General features: G+C 40.7%; 2 protein-coding genes across 3 annotated transcripts in view; one reads left to right on the top strand and one right to left on the bottom strand.

Annotated features, from left to right (window-relative positions):
• The window catches only part of AGGF1 (angiogenic factor with G-patch and FHA domains 1), a 62,371-nt gene that overhangs the window by 4,072 nt on the left and 30,709 nt on the right, over positions 1-27,590 (bottom strand). The window contains exons 12-14 of one of the 2 annotated variants that reach the window (XM_081090169.1): positions 26,765-26,892; positions 26,537-26,636; positions 25,080-25,282 (exon numbers count right to left, since the gene is read on the bottom strand). In XM_081090169.1, the coding sequence (XP_080946295.1) occupies positions 25,082-25,282; positions 26,537-26,636; positions 26,765-26,892 (429 nt within the window). In that variant the 3' untranslated portion in view covers positions 25,080-25,081. Of the gene's footprint in view, positions 1-23,171; positions 25,283-26,536; positions 26,637-26,764; positions 26,893-27,590 lie in introns of those variants that run through there. The other variant, XM_081090168.1, reaches the window with a different exon arrangement.
• On the top strand, positions 12,181-12,870 carry ZBED3 (zinc finger BED-type containing 3; the record flags this gene model as incomplete). The annotated part of the gene is made up of 1 exon (XM_081090524.1): positions 12,181-12,870. One exon carries the CDS (start codon positions 12,181-12,183, stop codon positions 12,868-12,870), a length of 690 nt encoding a protein of 229 aa, XP_080946650.1.

The raw sequence follows: 27,590 nt of genomic DNA, 5'->3' as shown, positions 1-27,590 counted from the left end.
CATTACAGAATTATCCCTTTGAAGACGCCCAACCAATTTCTTCTTCTAAAACCATTCTTGGATTGGTAAGGCAAACTCCTTCAATGGACTTTGAAACTACTTTCTAGAAAGGATGAGGTTAAAAAAAAATTCCCTGAGCCAAAGCACGTAAAGTGAATTATATTATTGCAACCAGTATTCCCTGTCCTCCTTGTAAGAGGATTATACAATCTCTACCCACTGTCATATGATGTACAAGGCTTTCTTTCTTGTGAGAGGAGTATACTTTTAGGCCCCATTGACAGGCAGGCTTTGTCATGTGACTTGGTTTGGCCAAGAGAATGTGAGCTGTTTTAAGCGCGGGGTGACAGGGACGTGCGAGAGCTAATTGTTCCATTTCCAGAAACTTGGCAAGACACCTGTTTAACTGTCAGTTGCTTGAAATCGGCCAAAGTGGGAGTACTTCCCGCATGAAAACAACCACTACTACAAATGAGGACTCCTTCCCTCACATCACAGTGGGTGCCAGCGCAGTGAGCCGGTCCAAAGGAGTTGATCTTTCAGCCTGGAATAAGGGAAACTGGCGGAGTAGAGCCAAAGCTGCCAGCAGCACAGGCCATCTGCTTGAAAATGAGTCTTCGTTGTAAATCACTAAATATAAGGTTCCAAAAGCTGACTGACACACCAATGCCTCCTTCCTACCTTTATCTGCCAGACCTGGTTGAGGAGATTCCTTCTAACTACCGGTGCCACCACACACCTGGAACCGGAGAGGATAAAAGCTGCATAAGAGACCTAAGACAGGAATCCAGGTCTTGGAAGATTAATGGAACAAAATTACGTTTTTAAAAAGTCACTAAACGGCTGTTTCATTTCTGAACTTGGCAAACAGGAGTCTTTCACTCGTGGATGGTTTAGAAGTGACTCCCCCGTCCTTTCAACTACAGCTCCCCGTCCCCACTCCCCCCTCACCCCCAGACGGAAACTAAGCGCTGTGCCTTTAAGGGGCCCAGCGGAGGTTTCCGTGCAGGACAACGTGTCTGCGAGGATCCTGGCGGGACCGGACCGCACTCCCAGCCCGCAACCCGCACGCTCCAGGGAGACCAGCGTGAGTGTGGGCCTCGAGGCGGGTTTGGGAGCACCGGGCCAGGCTGGGGCTCCTGCAGGCCCGGGGGTGGGGGGACGGGGATGGGGGGAGGGAGGCGCGGAGGGGGAAGGGGGAGAGGGGCTGCGTAGGCTGGGGCCCCACGACCTGGGACCCCGGGTGAGCGGAACCGCAGATCGCCGGGGTACCCCCTTCCCAGGCTTGCGTGCATGGGGGGCCGTGCCGTCCTTCGCTGCGGTCCGGGGTCCTTATTGTGGAAAATGCAGCGGCCCCAGGTTCTGCATAAAGGCACCGTGTCATTTCTCTCAGGGCCTCTTTTTTCTCCCTCACTCCATATGCCCTCAAAAAAGTTCCTGGGGAACACTGAAACTCCTCTGCTCCCCTTTATTAAAATTGCCCTGCAGCGGTCAGACTTTTCACGATGTGCAGATCTCTCTACTGGACATTTCCTTCATGTTTCCCACTGTGGGGAGGGGGAACCCCACGCAAGCCCGATGCTCTAGCAAGAACCCTCCCCTCCCCAGCCCCCACCTTCGTGGTGCTCAGACAAAAGAATTTTCTGTTCCTTCGGGAGTACGCAGACCAACTTGCTGTAACTACTTACACTAAGCAAATGCCTGAAGCTTACCAAGCAAACTTATTTTTCCATGAAAGAAAAAAATTAAGTATCTGCTACCTTGTGAATTTCTAATTAGCCCAGACTACAAAGACTGGGTGTTTAAAGAACTTTTGTAGAAATAGCCTAATAAATTGACAAAATTAAGGTTATTATTTTCTGCACTTTTTATGAATGTGTTATTTGTACACACCTGTTTTGTCCAAAAATAGCTTGAGGCAACCCTCAATAGAATTTATTCAACAATGTGCAAAACAGCCAAGAGCCCAAATCAGTTAATTCTCAATTTAAAAATCTTGGTGTTACAAAGGCCTTCAAAGAGCAGCTTAAAATCCTTCTAATTCATATTAAATTATGCATAATAAAATGGATCAACACCCTTCTTTTTAGCAACATATATATTAAGTAATGTAGGACTGAAATAGAGGTCCACTTTAGGAGAGAACACTTTATCATTTTCATTTTTTTTAAATGCATTCATAGAGAAAGAATATTTCTGAGCCTTTTAGCTAATGGTAGAGGTATCTAAGAGTTTGGTTTATGATAGTTAGAGAACATCTCTGATTCACCCGATAAATAGCTGTGGGTCCAGTAATTTTTTAAATCCCTAACTGCGGATAAGTTTTTAAATTGATTTTCAGAGCAAGAGGAAGGGGGAGAGAGGGAAACATCGATGGGTTGCCTCCCATACTCACCCAAAGGGATCAAACCTTTTATTGTATGGGATGACCTTCCAACCAACTTAGTAAGTTTTTCACAGTCCATGTTTAATCTTTTTCTAAGTATTTTCACGCTTGACCCTTTACTCCCTGACCTAGACATTGACACTTTACAGTTTGGAGGCATTTTTACTTGCTTTTTAACTTTGAAGTCTTCAGACTGGTGATTCCAGACTAATTGTTCTAATGGCCTGGATCTCTTTATGAATAGATGAATACAATAGATTAGGCTGCAAACCAATATTCAACGAAGAGGGACAGGTAACAGACGGATGAATTGTGGTTTCCTTGATACTTCCCTTGTCAAGGCTAATTATTTGTCCTAATTATTATGTTCTGCTTTAAGTTACTGGTGGATGAAGTAAATGAAAATGTTTTTAGACAAGTCCGTGTAGATTTCACATGACGTGAATTTCTTAGCTAAGATCCAGATTCAACCTACACATAATTGTTATAACTGTGGTGGATTAATCCAACCGAAGAGATTAGTTTGACTGTGGAAGAACATATAGAGCTGCAGTCCATTTGTTACTGCCTTTTGAGAACATTGTCTGATTCTTTGTCCTTTAGCCTGCCTCATATGTTGTATTTGTACAAGCACCTATAATAATAAAAGCGTAATATGCTAATTAGACCGGACGTCCTTCCTTCTGGACAAAGCCACCTTGGGCAGGGGCCAAGGCCCTTGCACACATTTCATGCTTCAGGCCTCTAGTTAAGTATAAAATAATAAAATTAACTTTTATGGGTGGTTTATAGGATGATTCTCAATGTTATAGTCATACACTGTATACGTATGATCATATTTACACAAATTATTCATCCAGGTTTTGATCTCTTCCCTTATTCTCTATATTAGTATTCAAGGAGATCATACTGAGGAATCTTGTTTTTAATCTGATAGGTTATTAGAAGAATAGAACTTCAGAGAACTTCAAATGCAGAGGTAATTAATGTAAATTTATTATCTTCCACAGGCTTAGCCCTCATATCATTCCTTCCAGATAATGGATACTTAATGAAACTCACTCACAAGAGAGTTCAGAGTCGTGGTTCCAACATACTACTTTCTCCCATTCCATGGCATAACTAAAATTTACTTTTTCCCCCCTGAAATCAGACTAAAAATTTTCCACTGTTCATTTCATGCTAGGAGTGCTTTTGTTTTAATTTCAAGTGATTTTATTTTAAAATATGAGCGTAGAAGCGTAGTTATAAGACTAAACAATTGGAACTTCATGAGTCAGCACTAGTGGTCATGTATTTTTGTGAATTTTGTGGGGAAGGGAAGGGGTGCCCGGCCAGCAGTGTCTGCAGGAACATTTGTGCTAGGGCCCACAAGGCCCATCCCTTCTCTCGTGTGGACACTGTGTGATGGAATTCATCCTCCTGAGTGAACCTTTACAACAGATATCAGAACTATTGCCAGAAGCATTTCCCACCACCAGTGGTGAGCTTCCAGAAGGCAGGAACTATGTGGTTATCCTCTTGGCATCCTGGGCGGCAAGCAAGCACCTGACCCTGAGCAGGTCAGGTGCACAATGAACATTTGAATGAAAGTTTAAATGGATGTAAGCAAAATAATCACATTCATTGGTACCTTTCTGGTAGTTTAAAAACTGTTAAAGGAAAATTTCAGGGACCTCTTATTCATCATTTTCTTCTTGTTAACTAACGATCTGGTTCATGGATGTGTGTTTTTGATGGGTACTTGCTAAGAAAGAAATGCATATCACAGGGCTCCAGCTAACCAGACCTCCCCACCATCTTCTACCTGAGGGATGAATAACCTATTTTGCGGAAGGTCAATTTAGGAAGTGAAAAAAAATTTGGCTGGGGAGGGGGTGGTAGATTTGTGATTCTTTTTTATTTGCTTTTTGTATTTAAAAATCCTCATGACAATTTTTCCAACTTAAACTACCTATTTACTATATTGAATAATAGAATGTCAAAAAGAAACATAATACTGCCTTTTAGGGACTGAGAACTTAATATGGGCAGGTTTGAACAGTAAATATTGGTGGATTCTTTTCTTCATGCCTTGTATTTATATAGCATTAGAGTCCAACAATGAGTCATTTGTGGTATCTGATTTCAGCCACCATTTAAGAGGCAGATAATCTTATCACATCCCTTTACAGATGGGTATATGGACACTTGGATGAGCTGGGTCTAAGAAACCTAGAGTGAGATTCATTGCGTCCCCTGAGTGCCTGCTTGTGCCAGGGAGCTAGGTGAGTGAGGTGGACTGCTCCCCCATGGCATCCTCCATCTCCTGTGGATATAGAATGTCCTCCTGCTTGGGCAGGGCACAACAGACCACTCCAAATGGAACAACCCTCCAGGCCAGATGGCACTGTGCCCCATAGGACTGTTCCCTCCAGCCTCAATCGTTAAGGCTGCCGAGCCCTGTCAAGCTCACATGCATGAGGAATGTTTTGTAATTTTTTTTGTCTCTGTATAGGTCTTGCCATATACCATACATACACTACCTAAATGTAGACACATGATCATGTGAATGCTTACGACTTTTTTCCTTTTGTGTTTACCCCTTCCCCTTCTCCCTCCTTTCACATCAGATGTCACCTCCTCAACCCATAATGTGTCTCCTTCCTTACTTTTTTAATAATAATTGAGATCATACATACTTTTCTGAAACTTTTTTTTCCAAAGAAACTGAACAGTTCCTCCAGAAACCCCTCTAGGTCATCTGGCAGAGCTCCAATCCATCCTTTTTAATGGGTGCATAATACTCCCTGAAGTGACCATATATTCTTTACCTGGCCATTCTCCTACTGATAGGTATTCCCTTGTTTCCAGCTTTTTGCTGTACTAAGTGATACTGTACTGAAAACATCCTCATACATACAGCTTTACATATCAGTCCTTCTAGTTCTGCAGAAGATCCCCACAGGTGGAATCCTGATTACATCGATTTTTAATTAGTAGAAATCACCAGATTGCTCTCCTAGAAGCCTTCACGCCTCCACTAGGAAGGCAGGAGCATTCCCTTTCCTCTGCCTCCCTCCCATTCTTGTTACTGTGATATTGTTCCTTTCCTAGCACTTCCTGAATGTAAGTGATGTGGTGCATCTTTTCACAAGTGTCCTGGCCATTTGATTTTGCCATAGGTTCTTTGCCTCCTCATATTTCTTGCCCATTTTTTATTGGGTCATTTGTGTCTTGCTTTTTAAAAAAAATATTTTTTTTTTATTGATTTTAGAGAGGAAGAGAGAGGGATAGCTAGAAACATCAATGATGAGAGAGAATCATTGATCGGCTGCCTCCTGTACACCTCCTACTGGGGATCTAGCCCACAACCCAAGCATGTGCCCTTGGCCGGAATCGAACCTGGGACCCTTCAGTCCCCAGGCTGATGCTCTATCCACGGAGCCAAACCAGCTAGGGGTGTGTCTTGCTGTTAAGTTTGTATGAGTTCTATGTGTATTAGAGTGTGGCTGAAGAAGATGGTTGACTGGGAGGCTGCTCTCCCACTGCACTTACAGGGGAGGCTGAAATGAGCTCAGGAGTTGTTTAGCGGAGCTAGGCAGGCTGTTATGACCTTCAGCCACAGGTTGCTCGTCACTCTTGAACTACTGAGCGTGAACAGGAGATTGTATTGAGCCAGGATGTAGCTGTGTGCGGAGGACTGAGAAGGTGGGGCAGTTCTGAACCATGCTGCCTTCCACTGGTTAAGACCTCCAAGAGCAAAGGCCTACCAAGGTAGAAGGTGTCCCTCTGTCACCTGTAGAGGGGCAGCACTGAGCTGGCCGACATTTGTGGTGCTGCTTGTCCCTGGCTCAGGTGAGGTGTCCCACTAAGTCTAAGGATTAAGACATCAAAAACTGCTTTTTATCCTTGTTTCCACCTTAACTCTTTTTTAAAAAAAATATATTTTATTGATTTTTCACAGAGAGGAAGGGAGAGGGATAGAGAGTTAGAAACATCGATGAGAGAGAAACATTGATCAGCTGCCTCCTGCACCCCCCCCCCCCCGGGGATGTGCCCGCAACCAAGGTACATGCCCTTGACCTGAATCGAACCCGGCACCCTTGAGTCCGCAGGCCGACGCTCTATCCACTGAGCCAAACCGGTTAGGGCACCTTAACTTTTTTAAAAATATATATTTTTATAGACTTCAGAGAGGAAGCGAGAGGGAGAGAGAGCTAGATACATCAATGATGAGAGAGAATCATTGATCGGCTGCCTCCTGCACACCGCTCCTCCACCCCCCACTGGGGATTGAGCCCACAACTGGGCATGTGCCGTGACCGGGAATCGAACCAGAGACCCTTCCATCCACAGGCCGACGCTTTATCCATTGAGCCAAACCGGCTAAGGCTCCACCTTAACTCTTAACGAAAAATAAAAATAAAGAAATAAATAAATAAATAAATAAATAAATAAATCCTCACCTGAGGATATGTTTACTGATTTTAGAAAGAGGAAGAGTGAGAGAGAAACATCGATCAGTTGCCTCCCATATGTGCCCTGACCAGGGATCGAACCCACAACCTAGGTATGTGCCCTGACTGGGAATTGAACCCAGAACCTTTTGGTGCACAAGACTACGCTCCAACCAACTGAGTCACCAGCCAGGGCTCCACTTAACCCCTGTAACAGATGGCATTCATGTCAGTGGCATCCCAGATTTTGAAGAAACCCAGAGACATGTTGCAGGGAGGTAAAGCATGACAGTAATCGGTCATCCCTGGCACTTTTAGGTATACATCAGGAATGATTACTCTCAGACTTTGGCACAGGTAAGAGAATATGCAGGTTATATACAATTTTCAACCCCCAGCTCAAGAAAGCATATCAGAATACGAAGTGATAGTCTTGATATTATAGGAAAACTTTAAATCTCTTTTCATATGTAAAATAAAATAGGGGTCCATTATACGATTAAGTCCACTTTAGTGTATGTCCAATAATTTTTAGAAAGGAGCTGTGGAAAAGATAAGATTCAAATGTAGGAGGAAATAGAATTGTAAAAAAAGGAAAAAGAAGTATAGAAAAAAATTTAAGGTAAAGATGGATCTCTTGGGAGAAATCTAGCCTTTAATTTCTAAAAAGCTTTTATACTAATTGGTCAGCATGAATAACCATATTCAAATCAATTTCTAATGTATTAGGAAATATGTAACTGGCTATTTCTTTTGTTAGAAGAGGCCTGATACTTATCTTTTTTTTCTCTAATTCTTGTAAATGTACTATCTCTTTTCAAAATGTGAGAGATATATTAAACGTCATGCCTGATCCTAAGTGGGCTTGCTTGATGGGAAAAGGAACAATGAGGTTTAGAAAGTGGTAATTCATCTGTAACAAGACTATTAGCAATTGAATTAAAATTTGAAAGTAAATTATATTAATATAGCAGCTTATTTTTCCTATTCTCATCTCTGTCTGTAGTCATTCCTAGTTGCATTTAATAAGAGAAATTCTGACACTATCACCTCACTGCTGCTGGTTCAAAACCTGGCAGTAAGAGCAGGCATTAGCTATCTCACTGTGCATCATTCTCCCACCTTGGCCTTGATTTCCCCCCTGAAATAAGTTCTCAGATGAGTTCCAAGAGCAGGTTGTGTGTTCTCTTATTACCTTTAAACTTTCTAGAATCACACATTTGGTCCTTTGTGAGGTTGTTTCCTAAAGAATAAACTTCACCTTTTCTATCCCCCCTTCTGTGATGGTTTATTGCAGTGGTAAACTGTTTTCCTAATAGAAAAAAGACATTGCAATGATAGTTACTGTGTTGTGTTTGGATCCCTTTAACAGATATTTTCTTAGACAAAGCAAGAAGCTATCATTGTTCTTTATTTTTCTTACTTAATTAAAAGTATTCACCAAGCCATGTATCTTGCAACTATACAGAGGAGACCATTTAGTTGGAATGAACAATATAGAAAATTAATTTTGTTTTTTGACTCAAGCACCTGTTAGAGGATCTGAAAAAATGAACACCAGGAGGACATGGTGTTAACCAGTATTTCTAGTACCCATCTGTAAGGCTGTTTAACTGAATTTCTTTCCGTCAGCTGCCTGTCCTCTGACTCTACTCCTAGCACTGCTGATGGTCCTTCAGAACTCAGGGCTAATGCTGCAGTGTTCCCATCTGAGGACGTGGGATGGCCCGAAACCCCCCCGAGGCAATGACAGAGACCTCAATGCCCTCAGTACATGGCACACCATCTAATTTAAAGGTTTAGAAAGCTGCTCTCTATACTGCTATCTCTTTAATGTGTGCATTTTAAAAACATTTTAATAGGCTTTTAATACTGTCAATTCTCTCATAAACGTTTTTAAAATCACAAAATGATACACCAGACACTAATATAAAATAATATCGAATGTAAGCTGTAATTAAAAAATAAAATTAAAGTTCTTTTTGAAAAATCACAAACCAAAGATACTTTTATCTTGAAAAAAGTACCCTATTGAAATCTTTTTAAGAGGCTGTTCACTACTGACACTTTTACCCCTAAAGTTTAAAAAAGTAACTTTTCACTCCTAAAGCTTTATTTTCTGCTTATTTCTAAAGTTTACTCTGCAACACTGAGAGAAGCATACAAAAGAGAACCTGGATCTCATTCTGAAGAAAAAAGATAATAACCTTTTTGTAGGAGACCAGAGAAGACTAATTAAAACTAGTATATAGAGTGCACTTCCAGCCAAGATGGCAGAATAGGTCAATGCTGTGCTTGACCCCTCTCATGACTACAGAAGAATTTCAATTAAATTATACAACAACCATCACTGAGAACCATCTGGACACTAGCCGAACAGAAGTCCTACCACTAAAGTATAAAGAAGAACCCACAATGAGACTGGTAGGAGGGGCAGAGACATGGAAGGGCAGGTCCCACACAAATGGTGCGGCAAGAATCTGGAAAAATATCTCAGCTGCAGAGGTCTCCTCTGAGGAACAAGGGGTTCCAGCCACACAGTGGGCTCCCCAGCCAGAGGCACCAGTCCCAGGAAAAGGAGACTCCACAAATTCAGTACAGTAGCAGGATACAAAATTAATATTCAGAATTTGATTGCATTTTATATGTCAACTAGAGGCCCGGTGCACGGATTCGTGCACCGGTGGGGTCCCTTGGCCTGGCCTGCGCCCTTTCGCAATCTGGGACCCCTCCGGGGATGTTGGATAGCCAGTTTTGGCCCGATCCCCACAGGCCCGATGCAGACAGAAGGGAGCCCGATCCCCACAGGCCCGAGCCAGACAGGAAGGAGCCCGATCCCCGCAGGCCCGATCCTGTGCATCTGTCCCCTGGTGGTTAGTGTGCATCATAGCGACCAGTCATTTGGTCGCTTAGGCTTTTATATATATAGATAACGAACAATCAGAGAAATTAAGGAAACAATCCCATTTACAATTACATTTTTAAAAAAATACCTAGGAATAAATTTAATCAAGGAGGCAAAAGACCTGTACTTGGGAAATTATAAAACACTGAAGAAAGAAACTGAAGAAGATACAAAGAAATGGAAGAATATACAGTGCTCATGGATTAACACCATTAAAATGTCCGTACTACCCAAAGCAGTCTACAGATTCAATATCTATCAAAATACTAATGGCATTTTTTATAGAATTAGAACAAATAATACTAAAATTTACATGGAACCACAAGAGACCCCAAATAGCCAAAGCAATCTTGACAAAAATGAACAAAATTGGAGGTATCACAAGACCAGATATCAAACTATACTATAAGGCTATAATAAAACAGCATGGTGCAGGGATAAAAACAGACACATGGGTAAATGGAACAGAAGTGAGAGCCCAAAAAGAAACCCATGCCTATATGTTCAATTAATATATGCCAAATGAGGCAAGAATATACATACAGTGGGGTAAAGATAAGTCTATTCAATAAATGGTGTTGGGAAAACTGGACAGATACATGCAAAAGAATGAAACTGGATCACTTTCTTACACCATATACAGGAATAAAATAAAAATGGATTAAAGACTGCCCTAGCAGGTTTGGCTCAGTGGCTAGAGCGTCGGCCTGTGGACTGAAAGGTCCCGGGTTCAATTCTGGTCAAGGGCACATGCCCGAGTTGCAGGCTCTATCACCAGTAGGGGGCATGCAGGAGGCAGCCGATCAATGATTCTCATCATTGATGTTTCTATTCTATCCCTCACCCTTCCTCTCTGAAATCAATAAAAAAATTTTTTTAATGGATTAAAGACTTAAATGTTAAGACCTGAAACCATAAAACTCCTAGAAGAAAACATAGGCAGTAAACTTTGACATTGCCCTAGTAATATTACATGTCTTCTTGTGCTAGGGAAACAAAAGAAAAATAAACAAATGTGACTACATCAAATTAAAAAGCTTCTGCACAGTGATGGATACTCTACTGAATGGGATAAGATAGTCACCAATGATACATCCAATAAGGGATTAATACCGAAAATATATAAGGAACTTATACAAAGTAACACATAACACACACACACACACACACACACAAATAAACAATCCAATTGAAAAATGGGCAGAGGACCTCAACAGACATTTCTCCAAAGAGGACATACAGATGACCAATACACATGAAAAGATGCTCAACATCACTAATCATCAGATAAATGCAAATTAAAACCACAATGAGATCTAACTTCACACGCGTCACAATGGGTAACATCATAAACAAGTATTGGCAAGGATATAGAACAGAAGGAACCCTTGTGGGATTGTAAATTGGTACTGCCACTATGAAAAAACATATGGAAAACTCAAAAAATTAAAAACAGAACTACCATATTACCCAGCAAGTTCACTTATGGGTATTTATCCAAAGAAATCTAAAACACTAATTTTAAAAGATATATGCATCCCTATGTTCACTGCAGCATTATTTACAATAGCAAAGATATGGAAGTAATCTAAGTATCTGTCCATGGACAAATGGATAATGAAGACGTGGTACATATGTATAGTAGAATATTACTCAGCCAGGAAAAAGAGTGAAATTTTGCCATTTGTGACAACATGGATGGGCCTGAGGAGTATTATGTCAAGTGAAATGACAGAGAAAGACAAGTACCATATGATTTCACTTATATGTGGAATCTGAAGAACAAAATAAATGAACAAATGAGACAGAAACTCATAGATACGGAGAACATTTTGATGACTAGCAGATGGGAGTGGGGTTTAGGGGATGAAAAAGGGGAAGGTTTAAGATGTGCAAATTGCCAATTATAAAATCAGTCACAGGTACCAATAATATTGTAATAATTATGTATGTTGTCAGGTGGGTACTAAACTTAAGGGTGCTCATTCCAAAGCTATATAAATGTCTAATCACTATGTTGAACACCTAAAACTAGTATAATATTGTATGTCATCTTTAATAGAAAAAATAAAATTTAAAAAATACACACACACACACACAGCCCGTACATAGCTAGTTATTTGCATTTAAGAAGCTTGAATTCCCATTTTTAGTATAAGCACTTGTTAGCTGGGGACCCATTTGATTTCTAAGAGAATTCTTAGTTAATAAAAGAGGATTGGGCATTTTTAACATCCCCCCCACACACCCTCAGGGAATGAACAATTAATAATACTGAAAAAGAATCCCAGGTATCTACCCCATAGGATTTTTATCTGTAATAAAAGGAAGACATGGTTTCTTCACAGGCTATCTATAATCATAAACGTTGTTTGAGTGTGTGTACATCTATGAATATAAAATGTTGTTCTTACCTCTTTTCCTCTCGGTATGCAGACGCTTTAGAGAGGATGAAGAGCGAGGAGCTGGTGGCGCCCATGGAAGAGACCTGTGGGCAGGAGGATGCGGCGGTGGCGCAAGGCGACTCTTTCCCCGGCCTGGCGCCGGCGCCTCCCGGCCGCCTGGGGGCGCCATATTCCGAGGCCTGGGGGTACTTCCACCTGGCCCCGGCGCGCCCCGGCCAGCCGTCGGGCTACTGGGCCACCTGCCGGCTGTGCGGGGAGCAGGTGAGCCGAAGCCCGGGCTCCCGCGCGGGCACCCCGGCGCTGTGGAGGCACCTGAAGAGCGCGCACCGGCGGGAGCTGGAGAAGAGCGCCGCCCGCCACTCCCCGCCCCCCGGCCCCGGCCCCGGCCCCGGCCCCGCCGCGGCTGCTGAGGGCGACTGGGCGCGCCTGCTGGAGCAGATGGGTGCGCTGGCCGTGCGGGGAAGCCTGCGAGAGCGCGAGCTGGCGCGGCGCGAGGCGGCCGTGGAGCAGGGCGAGCGCGTCCTGGAGCGGAGGCGCCGGGCCCTGCAGGAGGAGGAGCGCGCGGCGGCCCAGGCGCGGCGGGAGCTGCAGGCCGAGAGGGAGGCGCTGCAGGCGCGGCTGCGGGAAGTGAGCCGTCGCGAAGGCGCCTTGGTCGCGGCCCCGCCGCAGACCCCGCTCAAAGAGGAGCCCGAGGGGAAGAGGGACGGCTGCATTGTCACCAAAGTCCACCTGTAGGTTTTGGCCGCTTCCCCAGCCCCACGCCGGCGCAACTCCAAGTGTGGCCCGCGGCCCAGCGCCTTCAGCCTCACCTGGGAGCTGAGTCTCAGGCCCGGCCTGCGGGGGAGTTGGAATCTCCAATGGAGGGGCTTGAAAAGCGCCTCGGAAGCCTGAGCAGAACGCAGTCATTCCGACCCTGCGGCCACCTAGGGAGCCTGGGAGCTCCAGCAGCCCCTTTGCTGTTGGCGTTTAGCTGGCGTCCGTGCAGGGAGCAGTTTTCCTCCAAATGCCTTTAGAAACGAGAGCTCCAGCAGCCCCTCGATTCTAGGTCATCTGAGGCCTTGTACCTGGTGACTCTGAAAGGACAGAAGCGTCCTTACCCACCAAAGACCGCTACACCATGTGCCTGTACACCAGCCTGGACAATCCATGAAAATAAGGGTAAAGCAAAATTTAAAAAAAAAGTTCTACTCATTTTCTAATGAGTAAATCTTTGATGAGCAGCCTCTGCCCAACACCAAGGTCTGAAAAAGGGGCCACTTGTTTCTACGACTGCTCTTTACCCGTATCATCTCAGGCCGCAGCAGTACAATCCTAAGAACCCCTCTGTTTACTCTCCTCCCCAGATTGCACAGTATCATGTGCACCTTCGTCTGTTTCACCTCAGCCGCCACCTTTCCCATTTCAGATCCAGTGGCAGCTGTAGTCAATGTCCCCACTTTCTGCCTCACACCTGCCTCCTTACTAGCAAAACATGACCTCATCCTTCATTGCTATGAAGGGCATATCCCCCCCACCTGAGGCAACCTCCTCTCGTGTTTACATCTATTCCTTTCCCGCCTTCACTGGCTCTTTGCTCCATTAGTGTCCTTCTTTTCCTCTTATTCCCTCCCTTTCCCCACACTTCCTCCAAAATGCCCACTTTCCCTTGTACTAAAAAGAAAGATTCCCCCAGCGGGGAAGCTCTCAACTGAACCACCATCCAAGGAGGGTCAAGTAGTCCTTGCTGCCCATACTTCCTCCCATGGTCAGCTTTCCATGCTACACTGGACTCTTAAGAAGCCACCACAATCTCACAGTGGCTGAATGTGATTATTTATTCAACCTTCATTTTGCTTAATCTCTCCCTTCTTGAAATTTCTCCTTTGGTAGGGGGACCTTGCTTTTCCGCCAGAGAATTCCTTTTCCTGATATAGACTAGTTCCCAAACAATTTTTCTTAGTTCTATTTTTTCTCAATTTTTTATAGACTGAAAAATTTCAAACATCCAGAAAGTTAAAAAACTAGTACAATGAATACCCTCCACCTAGACTGAACAATTGTTAACATTTTGCCATATTCACTTTTCCTTCCCTCCACCCTATACATGTTATATTTTATCCCTAAGTATTTCAGTATGTATCTCCTAAGAATAAAGACATTATTCTACATGATTACAGTGCAATTATACCTAAGAATATAAACAATTTCCTAATAGCCTCTAATATAGTCCTTAAACAAAAATTCCCCAATTGTCCCAAGAATGTCTTTTTATCTTTTAAACAACAGGGATCAAAATTAATATATTACTTTTGATTATAACCCATAATCTTTTAACCTAGGACATCCCCCTTATTTGTTCTCCATGACGATACTTCTTTTTATTAAGAATCCCAGCCATCTGTCTTATAGAATGTCCTGTATCTGGTTTTGTCTAATTGTTTCCTTAAGCCAATTTCTGCACTCATTCTTCGCTTATCTACCTGTAAGAGCTGCAATAATCACCTCCGTCCCAATGACTCCCAAATACTTCCAACCTTGAGTGTTCTGCCCCCACCCGTACTTTATAGCCAATCCCCTTCTGCCTGTTTCCATCTCTACTTGCATAACTGCCACTGCAGATGGAAAAGGCAAATCTATTCATCTCTGCATCCCCACCCCTCACCTTTACTGTACTCTTAAAATGTATCAGGTACATACACACTTTACATGGATTCTCTCACTTTACACACTTTACATGGATTCTCTCACTTTATTCTCATAGAAGCTCCATGGGGGGGGGGGGGGTACTAATACTATGCCTGTTTTACAGCTAAGGAAGCTGACATAGACAGGAGTTAAGTAACTTGTACAAGAACCCAGCTGTTAAGTAGTAGAGCTGAGATATAAGTCCAGTCTTTACCTCCAGATGCCAGGCTCCTAGCTGATGTATTGCTTCCCTTGTTGTTGTCACCTGGCTAACACCTATTTCCTTCCTAACTCCAATTTCATGTAGAACCATCTGTGACATTAACATGCACTAAGCAATGACCATGTACCAGGTCCATGCTAAATACTTTACAAAAACAATTGCTTGCCCTGCAGCAACCTCATGACACTAAGTGCTCTGATGCCCACTTTGCAGAAGAGACAGGCTCAGGGGCGCTAAATAATGTCTTCAGAGTCACACAACTACTAGGAGACAGAGTGGGACTTGAAATCTAGTCTCACTGAATCCTATGCCCTGATCTACTGAATCTATTTTTCACAAAATATCACACCTGTTTTCTTTAAGATGCCATTTATCAAGCTCTGGCCTTATTTTCACTCATCTGGGGTTCATCTTCCCACTCTTATCTTCCCCCATTGTACCCTAACATTCATCTTGGCCAGAAAAATTGTACTAAGCCAACACTGATATCACTTCTCTTGCTCAAAAGCCCCCCAAATCACCTATCATCTACAAGCTTTGACTTTGTGGCCTGACATCCAAGTCCACACGCCCTGGCCAGTCTTAGTTGTCCCCTCACCTACATACACTCCAGCTAAGTTGGACTCCTTATTCTTCCTGACATGCCTCGTCTTGGTGCCTCTATGCCTCTATTCACCTTTCCTCCACTTAAAAGTCCCTTTAACGTCTGAGTATGAAAAATCCAAGCCCAAATTTGCCTGCCTACATGAAGCTTTCCTCGGCTCCTTCTCTTTTAGAGATGATTCCTTACCGCTCTGAACTCTCACAGCATTTTATATCTCACAACCCTTAGAATCAACTATCTAGCTTATGATTATGTGGGTTCTTACCTCTCTTGCCTGACCCTGAGTCCTTGGAGTTCACTCATCCTTCCACTCCCACAATGCCTTGCATAAAATAGCTGCTTAATAAATATTTGAGATGTCAAATCCATTCATAAAGTGTTTAAGATTTTTACAGGTTAGTTTTCTCATAATTATTAATATAACTATTCATTTATCTTTAGTTCTCTAAGTAGAATTCATAACAGAAAAAATAACTTAAAATGAAATTGCAGTAATTATTTTTTAAAGCTATCTAGTCAATAAACATTTAATAAGTATCAGTTATTGTGTTTGATTTAAATACAATCAACTGCTCTAGCATGTCATTATCGGGAATGTCTTCCTTAAAACTATTTTACTCATTACACAAGATAAATGTAATGCCCCAATCTGGGAAGAACAGCAGGAAAAAACAATCCTACACAGTCCTGTCACCTTGGTAAAACTGCTAGTAACATGTTAATGTACTTTATTCTTCTTTTGCAATTGTTACATTACTCTAATAATATAGTATAAGTTATTTGTCTTAAGTACCAATATTTAACTTCTTTATGTGGATTTATAAGTCAGAGTCCGATTCACCAGGGTCAAGAAGTTTGTTTCCCTGCCAAGGGCACGTACATGGGTTCCAGGGTTGATCCTTATCCCAGGTCGGGAGTGTGTGTGGGAAGCAACCAATCAATGTGTCTCTCTCACACAGGTTTCCCTCTCTCCCTTCCTCCACTCTCTAAAAAATCAATGGAAAAAATATCCTCACTCCTCAGGTGAGGATTAAAAAATATCCATGAGCATATTGGTCCATGTCCAATGGTCCTTGTTTTGGTCCAGTCAAAAACATACATATTTAGAAAATGTCCCCGAGTTCAAACAGCCCATAATGTTTGTTCATACTTTTGGTTTATTTAAAAATGGGTTAATACATAATAAATACTACCATGTTTCATTGGCCCAATCATTGTGTAGAGGCTATATTGCCAATAACCCTTATTGCTTCAGTAGCCGACCTGGTCTTATATAGCTCATGGGGGTAAAAGATAGGTCGGTGTGAACCACATGTCTCCATGGATGTCTGGAACAGGACCAAGTATCAAGGATCTTCTGGCAGGGACCAAATGTTTCTATGGATATTTTGGATGGAAGCAAATGTCCTGCTAGGATGTGGATGGGAGTTCAAAACTAATCCAAAAGACCTCAGAAAGAGCAGGTTCCCTGGGATGATTCCTGAGAGCAGATGCACACAAGTCACAAAGGTTTGCCAAGTCATTTTCCTTCAGGATAGAACTATTTTTCTATAAAAACATAAATGTCATACCTGGTTTGCCAAATGAGCTAATCTAGTCAAAACTCAATATGATTTGTGACTACAAAGTAATCTGTCCAATCTTACAAGTAAATCTATCAAAGCCTGCCCATCCAAGTACCTTCCCTTCAAAGCAGTCACTTTGGAAGATACAGTTATTCCAAAAACATTTTCATGCTTAAAACACTTCTGGAACTCCTCTCTTACAGTAGTTCTCAGTTGCTGGCACATTCTTTAAAACATCCTTAAATTGGCAAATATTCATCTTTCCAGGAAAAATTTGATTTTTTAAAAGAGGTGACAGTTATTCAGAGCCCAGTCTGGTGAATGTGGTAGGTGATGAACTAAATTAACTTTTCTGGATAATACAGCATGATAATAAACCAATAATAATGATTTTTGCGTGGCTCATAAATTGGCCTTGATAATGTTATATATTAAGGTTAAGTAAAGGTAGCATGGTCATAGAGATTAAAGCCAATTTTAGTGGTTTTATGATGTGAATGAATTCAGATAGCACTGGGAGTCATTACATATTTAAATAGCATTGAATGTTTCTTTTTATGAAATCTTAATTATGACATTCTCTGAAACCTGATTTCACAGTACTAAAATGAGGGCTTTAAGGAAAAGCATTAAATGCTAATGAGAGCTTTATTATTTCAGTATATATTCTCCTGGGCCTTTGGTCAAGATAAGTAATGATCAGATGAATGAGCTGGCAACCGTCCTAGCCTCTGAAGTCTACTAGTAATTGGAAGCTAAGTAACATACTGTCACGTGTTAAAATACATTTAATAATATTCCACCAACTTCTCCCTGTCTTTTGCTTTCTGGGCAATGAAATACCATGGCATTTTAACATAGAAGAACAAAGCTAGCCTTTTGCTGGAAGAATTTCTGGAAAGTCATTCTTACTCAGCAGGCAGAAGACATTGTTTGCCTCCATTCACATTAACTCCCCCAAGAGTGTCTGCTCCACACCCTCTAGAGCAGCAGTTCTCAACCTGTGGGTCGAGACCCCTTTGGGGTTTGAACGACCCTTTCACAGGGGTCGCCTAAGACCATCGGAAAACACATATATAATTACATATTGCTTTTGTGATTAATCACTATGCTTTAATTATGTTCAATTTGTAACAATGAAAATACATCCTGCATATCAGATATTTACATTACGATTCATAACAGTAGCAAAATTACAGTTATGAAGTACCAACGAAAATAATTTTATGGTTGGGGGTCACCACAACATGAGGAACTGTATTAAAGGGTCGCAGCATGAGGAAGGTTGAGAACCACTGCTCTAGAGATTTTTTTGATTTACAGGTTCTCCATCAACTCCAATTCCAATGACCTGATTCATGTTGCACTGTTTTGTATTTTAATGATCTACTGTTTAGATTTAGAACCACAAAACACAAACGTCTGAGCAGGCAGAGTTATTATTCTCACAATTAAATGAGGGGCTGCAGCATCAATAAGGTTTTACTTTTGTCCACATATCCAAATCCCTCAAACACATGACTAAATTTTTTAAAAAGGCAGAGTTTGTAAGATTGCCCTAAAAAGGTCTGGTTTGGAGAGAGATCTGAAAACATTAAACAACAAAAACAAACCAAATGGCACTTTCCCCTAAGAACTTTGGCTTGTGAAAAACTTTTCGATGAACAATAACTACTTTGGATTAATATTCTTTGGGGAACTATCAAGGCCTTCATGTGACTACTTGGCCTTTACATTCTACCAAATACTGTCTAAAAAATAAGTGTAAGCTCCAAGAATGCAGGGAGTCTTATCCAGTTTGTTTATTGCTGTATCCCAAGTGCCTGGAATTGTGCCTGTATGAAGCACCTCATGGATATCTGCTGACTGATCTTCATATAAGAGTAGCTGAAACCTAATTCATGGAGTCCTCCCTGCAGCTCCCTAGTTCCCACAGGGTAGCAAGAGCCAGTATGGGCCTGCTAGGTCTTCCTATCATTCTTCAGATAGCTCATTTTCCAAAGTCATGCAGAATCCATCCCTTCTTTGAGGATAAGACTCATCTACAATAGCCGCTACCCTTTCTCACTGTCTTTCTCATTACCAATTTCCTGCTCATTCTCCAAAATTCATTAAGAAAGCCAGCTCCTGACTCAGTCTTCTTGCCCACATCTTTCTCCTATCATCACCTCGAAGAATGAAGATGGCCCTTCCTCTTACCCCAACCTCCCTGGCTTCAAGAACCACCATCTCCACTCCAGGATTCAACACCCTTGGTAATGGTAGCACAGCATAATAATACTAGTAATTTCTAATATTTGAGGGCTTATTATGCACTGGACACTGTGCTCAGTGCCACATAGGCCTCATTATCTCATTTAAACTTCCCAACAACCCCACGAAGACATTAAGGTATACAGGATTAAATAAATTTTTAAACATCATTCAGCTTGGGAGTGGTGAATCTATCATTTGAACCCTGGTCAGTCAGACTCTTTAGCCAGTGCTCTTAATCATCCCATTGGGATGAAAAGAATCAAGATTAAACCCTAGCTCTACAACTTTGTCATGGGTATTCTGACCTTGAGCAAAATTAAAACCTCTCATACCTTGTATTCTAATTCATAAAATACTGTCAGGAATAAAGAAGATAATATATGTTTAATGCCTAGCACAGTGCCTGACATATCACAAATATGTGTTCCATCCATCCTACCAACAAGCACTTACTGAGCACCTCCTAAGTATCCACCTGTGGCAGGTACTGAAGACACATCAGTGGATAAAAGAAACCAGGTCCCTGCCTTCCCAGGTCTGCACAGCATCTGACGGGTGCTCAACAAACATCTGATAAATGAAACAAACCCTCAAGGAGGTCTGCCAGCCTCCACTCTACCTCTCATCAATCAGCCAGTTATTCTGCTATAAAGCTATCTAATGAGGGCCCTTTAATGCTTAACATCCTTCATAGTAAAAAAAGATAAAATCCAAATTTCTTAACGCAGTATGCTAGAATGGCTGTAGGTAAGTGGCTCAGTTCTTCTCCCCATCCGACCCCACTCCACCCCCTTTTCTTTAAGCAGTGAAAACCTTCCTACATATGTAATCTATTTGGAAGCCTAAATTGACAACAAGATCACAACAAACCTATTCTGGTAACAAGCATGAGAAACGGATTCACCAGTCTGGCATCCTAACCCTTTCCACCCTCATGAAGCATATGCACAGCTACACCTCTTAAAGCAATGCCATAGGTTCTGTCAAACAGTTTGAAAACCACTTTCGCTCGATGTTCACTGATTCCAACCACTAACTTGATTTCATAATTCACTAAGGGACTGTGTCCTCTATGTAACTCAGTCCCTCCCATGTTTCTCAGTCAGACAAAACTCCATCTGTATCAAGCCATTTGCAGTCCCCCAAACCCATCCTGCTCTTTCACTTCTATGCCTGTGAGAGTGTAAGACAGAGCTGGTACTAGGCACTAGGAATGCAATTGTGAGAAAAACCCAGGTCTTGCCCACATGGCATTTCAGAATCTAGACAAGTATCACACTAGCACGCTAATTAATATGTAACTGTGAACCAAAATAAGCAGTCTAAGTGAAACGAATATGGATTTTCAAGAACATTTATCAAAGGTAATTAGTCGCAGGGGTGGGCAAACTTTTTGACTCGAGGGCCACAATGGGTTCTTAAACTGGACCGGAGGGCCGGAACAAAAGCATGGATGGAGTGTTTGTGTGAACTAATATAAATTCAAAGTAAACATCATTACATAAAAGGGTACGGTCTTTTTTTTTTTAGTTTTATTCATTTCAAACAGGCCGGATCTGGCCCACGGGCTGCTCTAGGGGGACAAATGAGGCATCTCTGAAGGAGTATCAATTATCAGAGATCTAAAGAATATGTCAGTTAACTAGGTCAAAGGGTGCAAGAACATTCCAGGCATAACAGAATATAAGCAACCCTAGGATGAGAGACGGCATGGCATGTCTGAGAAACTAAAGGAGAGGCCAGCATGCCGGAGCCCAGAGACCAAGTGAGAGGAAGATACAAGATAGGACTGGAAAACTTAGCAGTGGCTAGACCAGGTAGGGTCTTATGGGCTAGGATTTTGTTTTCTGTCCTCAGAGTAATGAGAAGTCTTGGAGGATTTAAACAGGAGATAATAAAATGGGAATTGTGAAGACACTACGCCTGCAATGTGGATGGACTGGAGGGAGGGAGGAGTGACTGCTGGGAGACCAGTGAGGAGGTTACTTTAATAGTCCAGGTGAGTGGTGACAATGAATTAATACATTGGAAATTAGGGGGAAGGAAAGAGAAGGTGGTGGTACCGAACAGAGGCCGACTGCTAGGTTCTGGCTTGCACAACTAGCTAGATGCTGCCAGCTGAGTAAACTGCAAGAGACCAGGTCTGGAGAAGACTATGGGTTCAATCTTGGACAAGATGCATTTACGGTGACTTTGAATTAGTTATGCATCCTGACTAAAAGAACTTGGAAGTCCTGGGTATATAGATGGTACATGAAAGTGGGCATGTGAGAGTGAGGAAGATGTCTGGGGTTGAGCCCTGAAGGCTTCTCCACTTTCTGGTGTTACATTCCTATTTGCCATAACTGTGTATGGTTATACCCAGTTAACTACACAAGTATACCTACTTTAAAGTTCAAATATAGAAATAATAAAAAATAAGTCTGTTCACTCCTTGGGTAATTAATATTAAAAACAATATGTACCCATATTTTTAAATGAGATTAGGCTATGCACACTTTTCTATAATCTGTTTTTGTAAGCAGCAATGCACTGAGACTACTTTTCTATATTAGAGTATAGATAATTCTACTTTACTCACCTGAAGGGCTACAAAGTATTGTATGGTAGGACTATATCACAATTTAACCAACCCTCTGGCAGACAGTTACCTGCTCATTCAACTGTCCCCCTTCTGTCTTGCTCACTGAACCCAAATTCTGTTCCAGTAGCAACATGGTCAGCCCCAGGTGATGGTTCATGATTGGCTTAAGTTCATGGTTCATGAGACCATCCTGTTGCCCACCTTTTCAACTTCCCTTGTAGCTGTGGGTAGGCATGTTACCAGGTTCTGGCTAGCAGCCGTAAGGAGAAGTGTGTTATGAGAGCTTCTGAGTAGGCTTTGCTCTCCTGATACAAGAGAACTAAACAAACACTACCCTCTTTACCCCTTCTGCCTGTTTCGGAAATAAATATAATGACCGACATTCCAAAAGTCACTCTGCAACTACAAAGCCACAGTCAACACAAAGAACAGTAAAGCAGAAAGGCAGAGTGAGAGCCTGGGCTGAGATAAACAGACACACACATGAATGCTGACTCATTTTAAAGAATCCAAATGTATTTCCAACTTTACAGTCTAAAAAGATAAAATAAAACATTTTGAATCAAAGATTCAGACACAAAAGTGATGCCCTACAAAAATAAGCACATTTAGAATAAGATGTTAGAGAAAATACTTTCCACTGTTCCTGAGAACGTGTTGGGTCCAGAAATGCCTTTCTGGCTCCCTGCCAAGCACATCCCTCTGTCCTGCAACTTGATAGGGTGGCCTTGTGCAAAATCTCTGATAAGTCTGCTCTACCTTGTTGGAAATTTCTATCTTCTTTTGCCTGCAATTTGAAAATGTACCAAATTAAGAAATAATATTTTACACAATACGTTGGAAGGTATTTGATTCGGAGGAATCATCAGAAGTAAAAACTGTCTAAAAGCAGGAAAAAAATCCTTTCTTTTTGAGAAAAAGTATTTCTTAACTATTTAATTATAGAAAAAAATTTCTGTTATTTTTCTTTAATGTTGATAGTTTTTTCTGTTCTCAATTTTACCAACTTCTCATGTTCTGGCAAAAATATAAAATGTTAAGATTTCTCAAATTAGCAACTTGTAGCTCCACTTAAAATAACCCTTAAAGGCTATTAAATTAATTACTCTACATAGTGTGAATAAACTATAATTTAAAATACTAGACACAAAACAATTTTATGTGTAATCCAAATTGTACATAATTGACATGTATGCTTCTGAACAAACAGAAGCTCACATTTGTATTACTTTTATGGTTTACAAAGTGGTTTTATATACATTCTCATTTTCTATTTAAGACAGACATGTGAAATGAATATTATTTCACAATTGGAAACAGATACAGACATGATTCAGTGCTTTAACCACTATAAACCACTATACAGTGTAGCCCTGAGACTTTGATCTGCAAAGGGGTTTAATAATGCAAGTATCACATATATTTCAGGGTGGTTTTTTTTTTTAGTTTTTATCACCATTTTCAAGTTTCCATTTTCTTAACAAAAGAAAACAATGAAAAAAGTTTTCTGCAATCCAGTAAGAAAAATGGGAACTATATAGACAGTATACTAACCCAATGAGTAAGATTTACCAGAAACAAAGTCTACTTTGGGAATTCTGTATCGTTACCTATATACAGGGCACCAGTACCAAACCACATTTAGATAAGTAATTATTTTTCTAATTTAGAGAAAATAATACAGGAAACTCCTGTTGCCTCCAATTCTAATGCACATATATTTGTGTTAGGGTGTGTAGGTGGCCAGGAAGGATACAGAAAAATATTATAACCACATCTGGAGTTCTAGGGGCCTCTGATTATCCCAACTTAGGCTTTAAGGGACTTAATAATTTGGTCACGTCTCATCTTTAGTAATAAATTTATTTTTCTTTCCTCACTCCCTTTTCTTTCGACGTACCCTATACCATTTAGACTAGAAATTCCAACAGGTAGCCTTTCCTTCTGAATTATTTTCCCTATTGTACTTTTTTTTTTTTTTCAGAATTTTTCTTTCCTATTCTAAATCTTGAAGACATTTCTTTATAGTAGATGAGGGAGTTGTAGCTTATATTCACTGCCAAAAGAGGGTCAGTTCCAGCATTAATTTCCCAGACAAGAGCTGAGAGAAAAGTCAAATGGAAGAAAATAGTGATAACTGGCAGAGTAGTGACACCTGCACTCAGGAAACTGCACTGCAGCTCTCCAGCATTCCAGGGTGTCCTCTTGTCACTGCTCTGCCACTTTCAAAAGGAAAATTCTGGCTGGTAGTGAGTTCAAAGCAGACCAGTATGTTTAAATCATTGGTTCAATGAATCACTCTTTCTGATGTTACAATGTTTTTATTGCATTTGAGAACATTTTCAATAAATACTTGAGTTTGAGGCCTTGGCTAGATAATCTGTTGGCAGTAGAAATTAGATTTATCTGGCAAAACTCCATTGCCAGCAATGGGATTTATCAAAACTACAAATGCCAGTACAATGAATATTTCAATACTGTACTCAATTGTTCATATCTAAATATTTAATCTATGAAACAAACCAATGTAAATGCTTAATATATAGTACAAATCAACAGATTCTTCACAGAAGAAAACAATGAAAGACTAATTTTCTACGTGTCACCTGTCTGTTAGTTCTTCAATAATATTACTTAACGTTATTTCAAGGAAAATAAAATTTATGCACCTCTACCCATGTTTTCTCAACATAATGAACATATGGAGACAAAGACAAATGTACATTTAAATCATTAGTGAGGATATGAATTTTGCTGATATGGCTAGTTACTTATGTAGGTCTTATAAATGACAAGATAAAATAACAAAGTTTGATAAGCTCATCCATGCCCTGTGAACTTTAATCCACCCATCAAATAACTTGATACATTCACTACTTACTAGTTCTTAAAAAATGTTTTTTAAAAGCTGCAAACCACACTTTATTATACATTTTTGAATCATGAGGGGGTAAATTGTGATACAGGTTCCCTCATGCCACTGGCTCTTTTGGAGGGAAAAGTTCCAGATTCTCTGTTAAAAAGCTTGAATTGTGTTCTAGGACTGACCTTCACTCTACAGTCCCCTTGACCCAAGGAACAGTCCCTGATGCGTCTTTTTGAGGCTTAGTTTCTGGGAAGTTTTCAGCAAACCTCTCTCGTGCTTTCTCCCAGTTCTTCTTGCTCTTGTTTTGGAGAAGGTGAACATCTTCAATTGAGGATGGTTTACCTGTCCCCAAGCCTGCATGTGTTCGTCGAAGCTGAAGCTGAATCTATTACCAAAAGTTGAGCAGAGGAATTATTTACTGTACAGTCAAAGCACATTAAAATCTGCTGTGTCCAACTTGGTATTTTAAGTATAATTCTTTTGATTTAGAAAAGATTGATGCAAAAGAAAAACCTATCAAAATGTATCAGATACATGCAGAAATACATACACGATTATACATGGAACTTAAATTTTCTACATTGTCTTGCCTGTCAATAAGGACAGTTCCCTCAACAAATAGAGTGCTCCTTAAATAGCACTGAAATTCATCGAAATGCTGCAGAATCTGTCATCCTACTCTAATCAAAAGTACAGCAATAGATGTATTTAAACCTACTGTCCTAGCCTCACCTAAGTAAGTGAACAGGTAGGTTAAACATTAAGAGTCATAAAAAGAACTCAATTGCTTATTTTCATAGAAGGTGGGGAATACTTCCCATTATGCTGAGAACCATTAAAAGCTACCAGTTACTGAGTCCCTAATGTATGTCAGGCACCATGCTAGGGACTTTATCTCCATGACATCATTGAAAAACAGTTATTATCCCCATTTTTACATATGAAAACTGAAGTCCAAACTTGCCCTAAGTCCCACAGATAGTAAGCAGCAGAGCACTATTTTAACCTAGGTCTAGCTATAAAACCCATGTTCTTCCCATTGTATATCAAAGAAATGAGAAAATTTACATTAAACTCAGTGATTCATTTATTATTTCTTTAGGTACCAAATAATTATGAAGAAAGTTCTTCTGTCATGTTACTTTATAAGGTTTTTGTGAAAGATAATCTGAATTCCGATGAACCATGAGACTGGCATTAAATCACTGTATTGTTTTTCAAACATTATTCTCTCTATTGCTTGTTACATGCTCTGATTCCTGAACCCAAAACAGATTCTCCAGCTAATATAAAATCTGCCTATTTGTAAAGTAACACTGTAACTGCTCCTGCAATGCTTGGTACCATGAAATCATTAAAAACAACTAAAAGAGAGAGAAAAACCTTGACTCAGGAAATAACACTTACTATCCTAGCTCCACTGAAGGAAAAACTCTTAAGAGGCTTCCTGAAAATATTAAACCAAAATAAAACAATGCACATATATATATTTGGTAATCATAAATGTCACTGAGGCAGCAGTCACGTCTGCTTTTGCTTGCTACTATAGTGCTAGCTCTTAAGGCAATGCCTGGCACATATTAGGTACAGCCAACAAACCTGCTAAAGAATAAAGAGTGAAAGAAAACGCAAGTCTTACCGGAGTTTTCATTCCTCCGCCGTCCTTCCCCAGGCCCTCTCCTTTTTTCCAACCCATCTTTTCCAACATCTTCCGACCTTTGTTGCTATCAGTAATTTCACTTTAAAAAAAAATTAAGACAACTGATTTCTAAAAGACCACTTATAGGTCACATTTATAATAAATGAATAAATTAAAAATAATTGGTACAACTACTTTAGAGACTACTTTGAAAAAGTTAATACTTACGAATGAACAGATGCAGGAGCATCATCTCTTTGGAAAGTTCCTTCACTTCCAATCTGCTTCCTCCGTTTCCCTGCTCTATCTTTATATTTTGGATTCTTCAATGCCTTTTCATCTTCATAATCTGTATTCTTTATAAATACAAAATACTCAATGAAAACAACACATATATAAAAATGTAATGTCTGTATATCTGCCTTATTAGCAATATTGTTCAATGTGGTCTCTATTAAACAATTAATTAAAACAAACCATGATATAAATGAAGACAATTATGTTATTGAATATGCTATTTTTATTCCATCCCCTTTAAAATGTTTATATTATTCAAAGTTGTACTAAAACACAAATTGTATACAGAATATAAATCATATGTGAATTATGAGTAAAGAATATGTTAAGTAGCATGGAGCTTAACATACTCTGTATTCTTAATTTTTTTTTTTATTATTGATTTCAGAACTAGGAAGGGAGAGGGAGAGAGAGAGATAGGAACATTAATGATGAGAAAGAACCACTGACCAGCTGCCTCCTGCACGCCCCACACTGGGGATTGAGCCTACAACCCATGCCCTGACCAGGAATCACACTGTGACCTCCTGGTTCATAGGTTGACACTCAACCACTGAGCAACACCAGCCGGGTCATGCTCCTTATTCTTATTAAGTGAAGAGTATGCTAAGCTCCATGCTAGGTGATGGAATACAAAGAAATTTATAATCCAGGAAGACAGACACATAATCTTTACCAAGCTAAAATATGATTGGTTCAACAACAGAGGTATACATAGTATGTGGCAGTAAGCACAAAAGAGCAGGTAGTCAATTTA

This window comes from Myotis nattereri (genome assembly GCF_964212035.1).
Source record: "Myotis nattereri genome assembly, chromosome: 4".
NCBI lineage: Eukaryota > Metazoa > Chordata > Mammalia > Chiroptera > Vespertilionidae > Myotis > Myotis nattereri.
The sequence above is the reverse complement of the archived record's forward strand: the minus strand, read 5'-3'. Positions and strand labels throughout refer to the sequence as shown.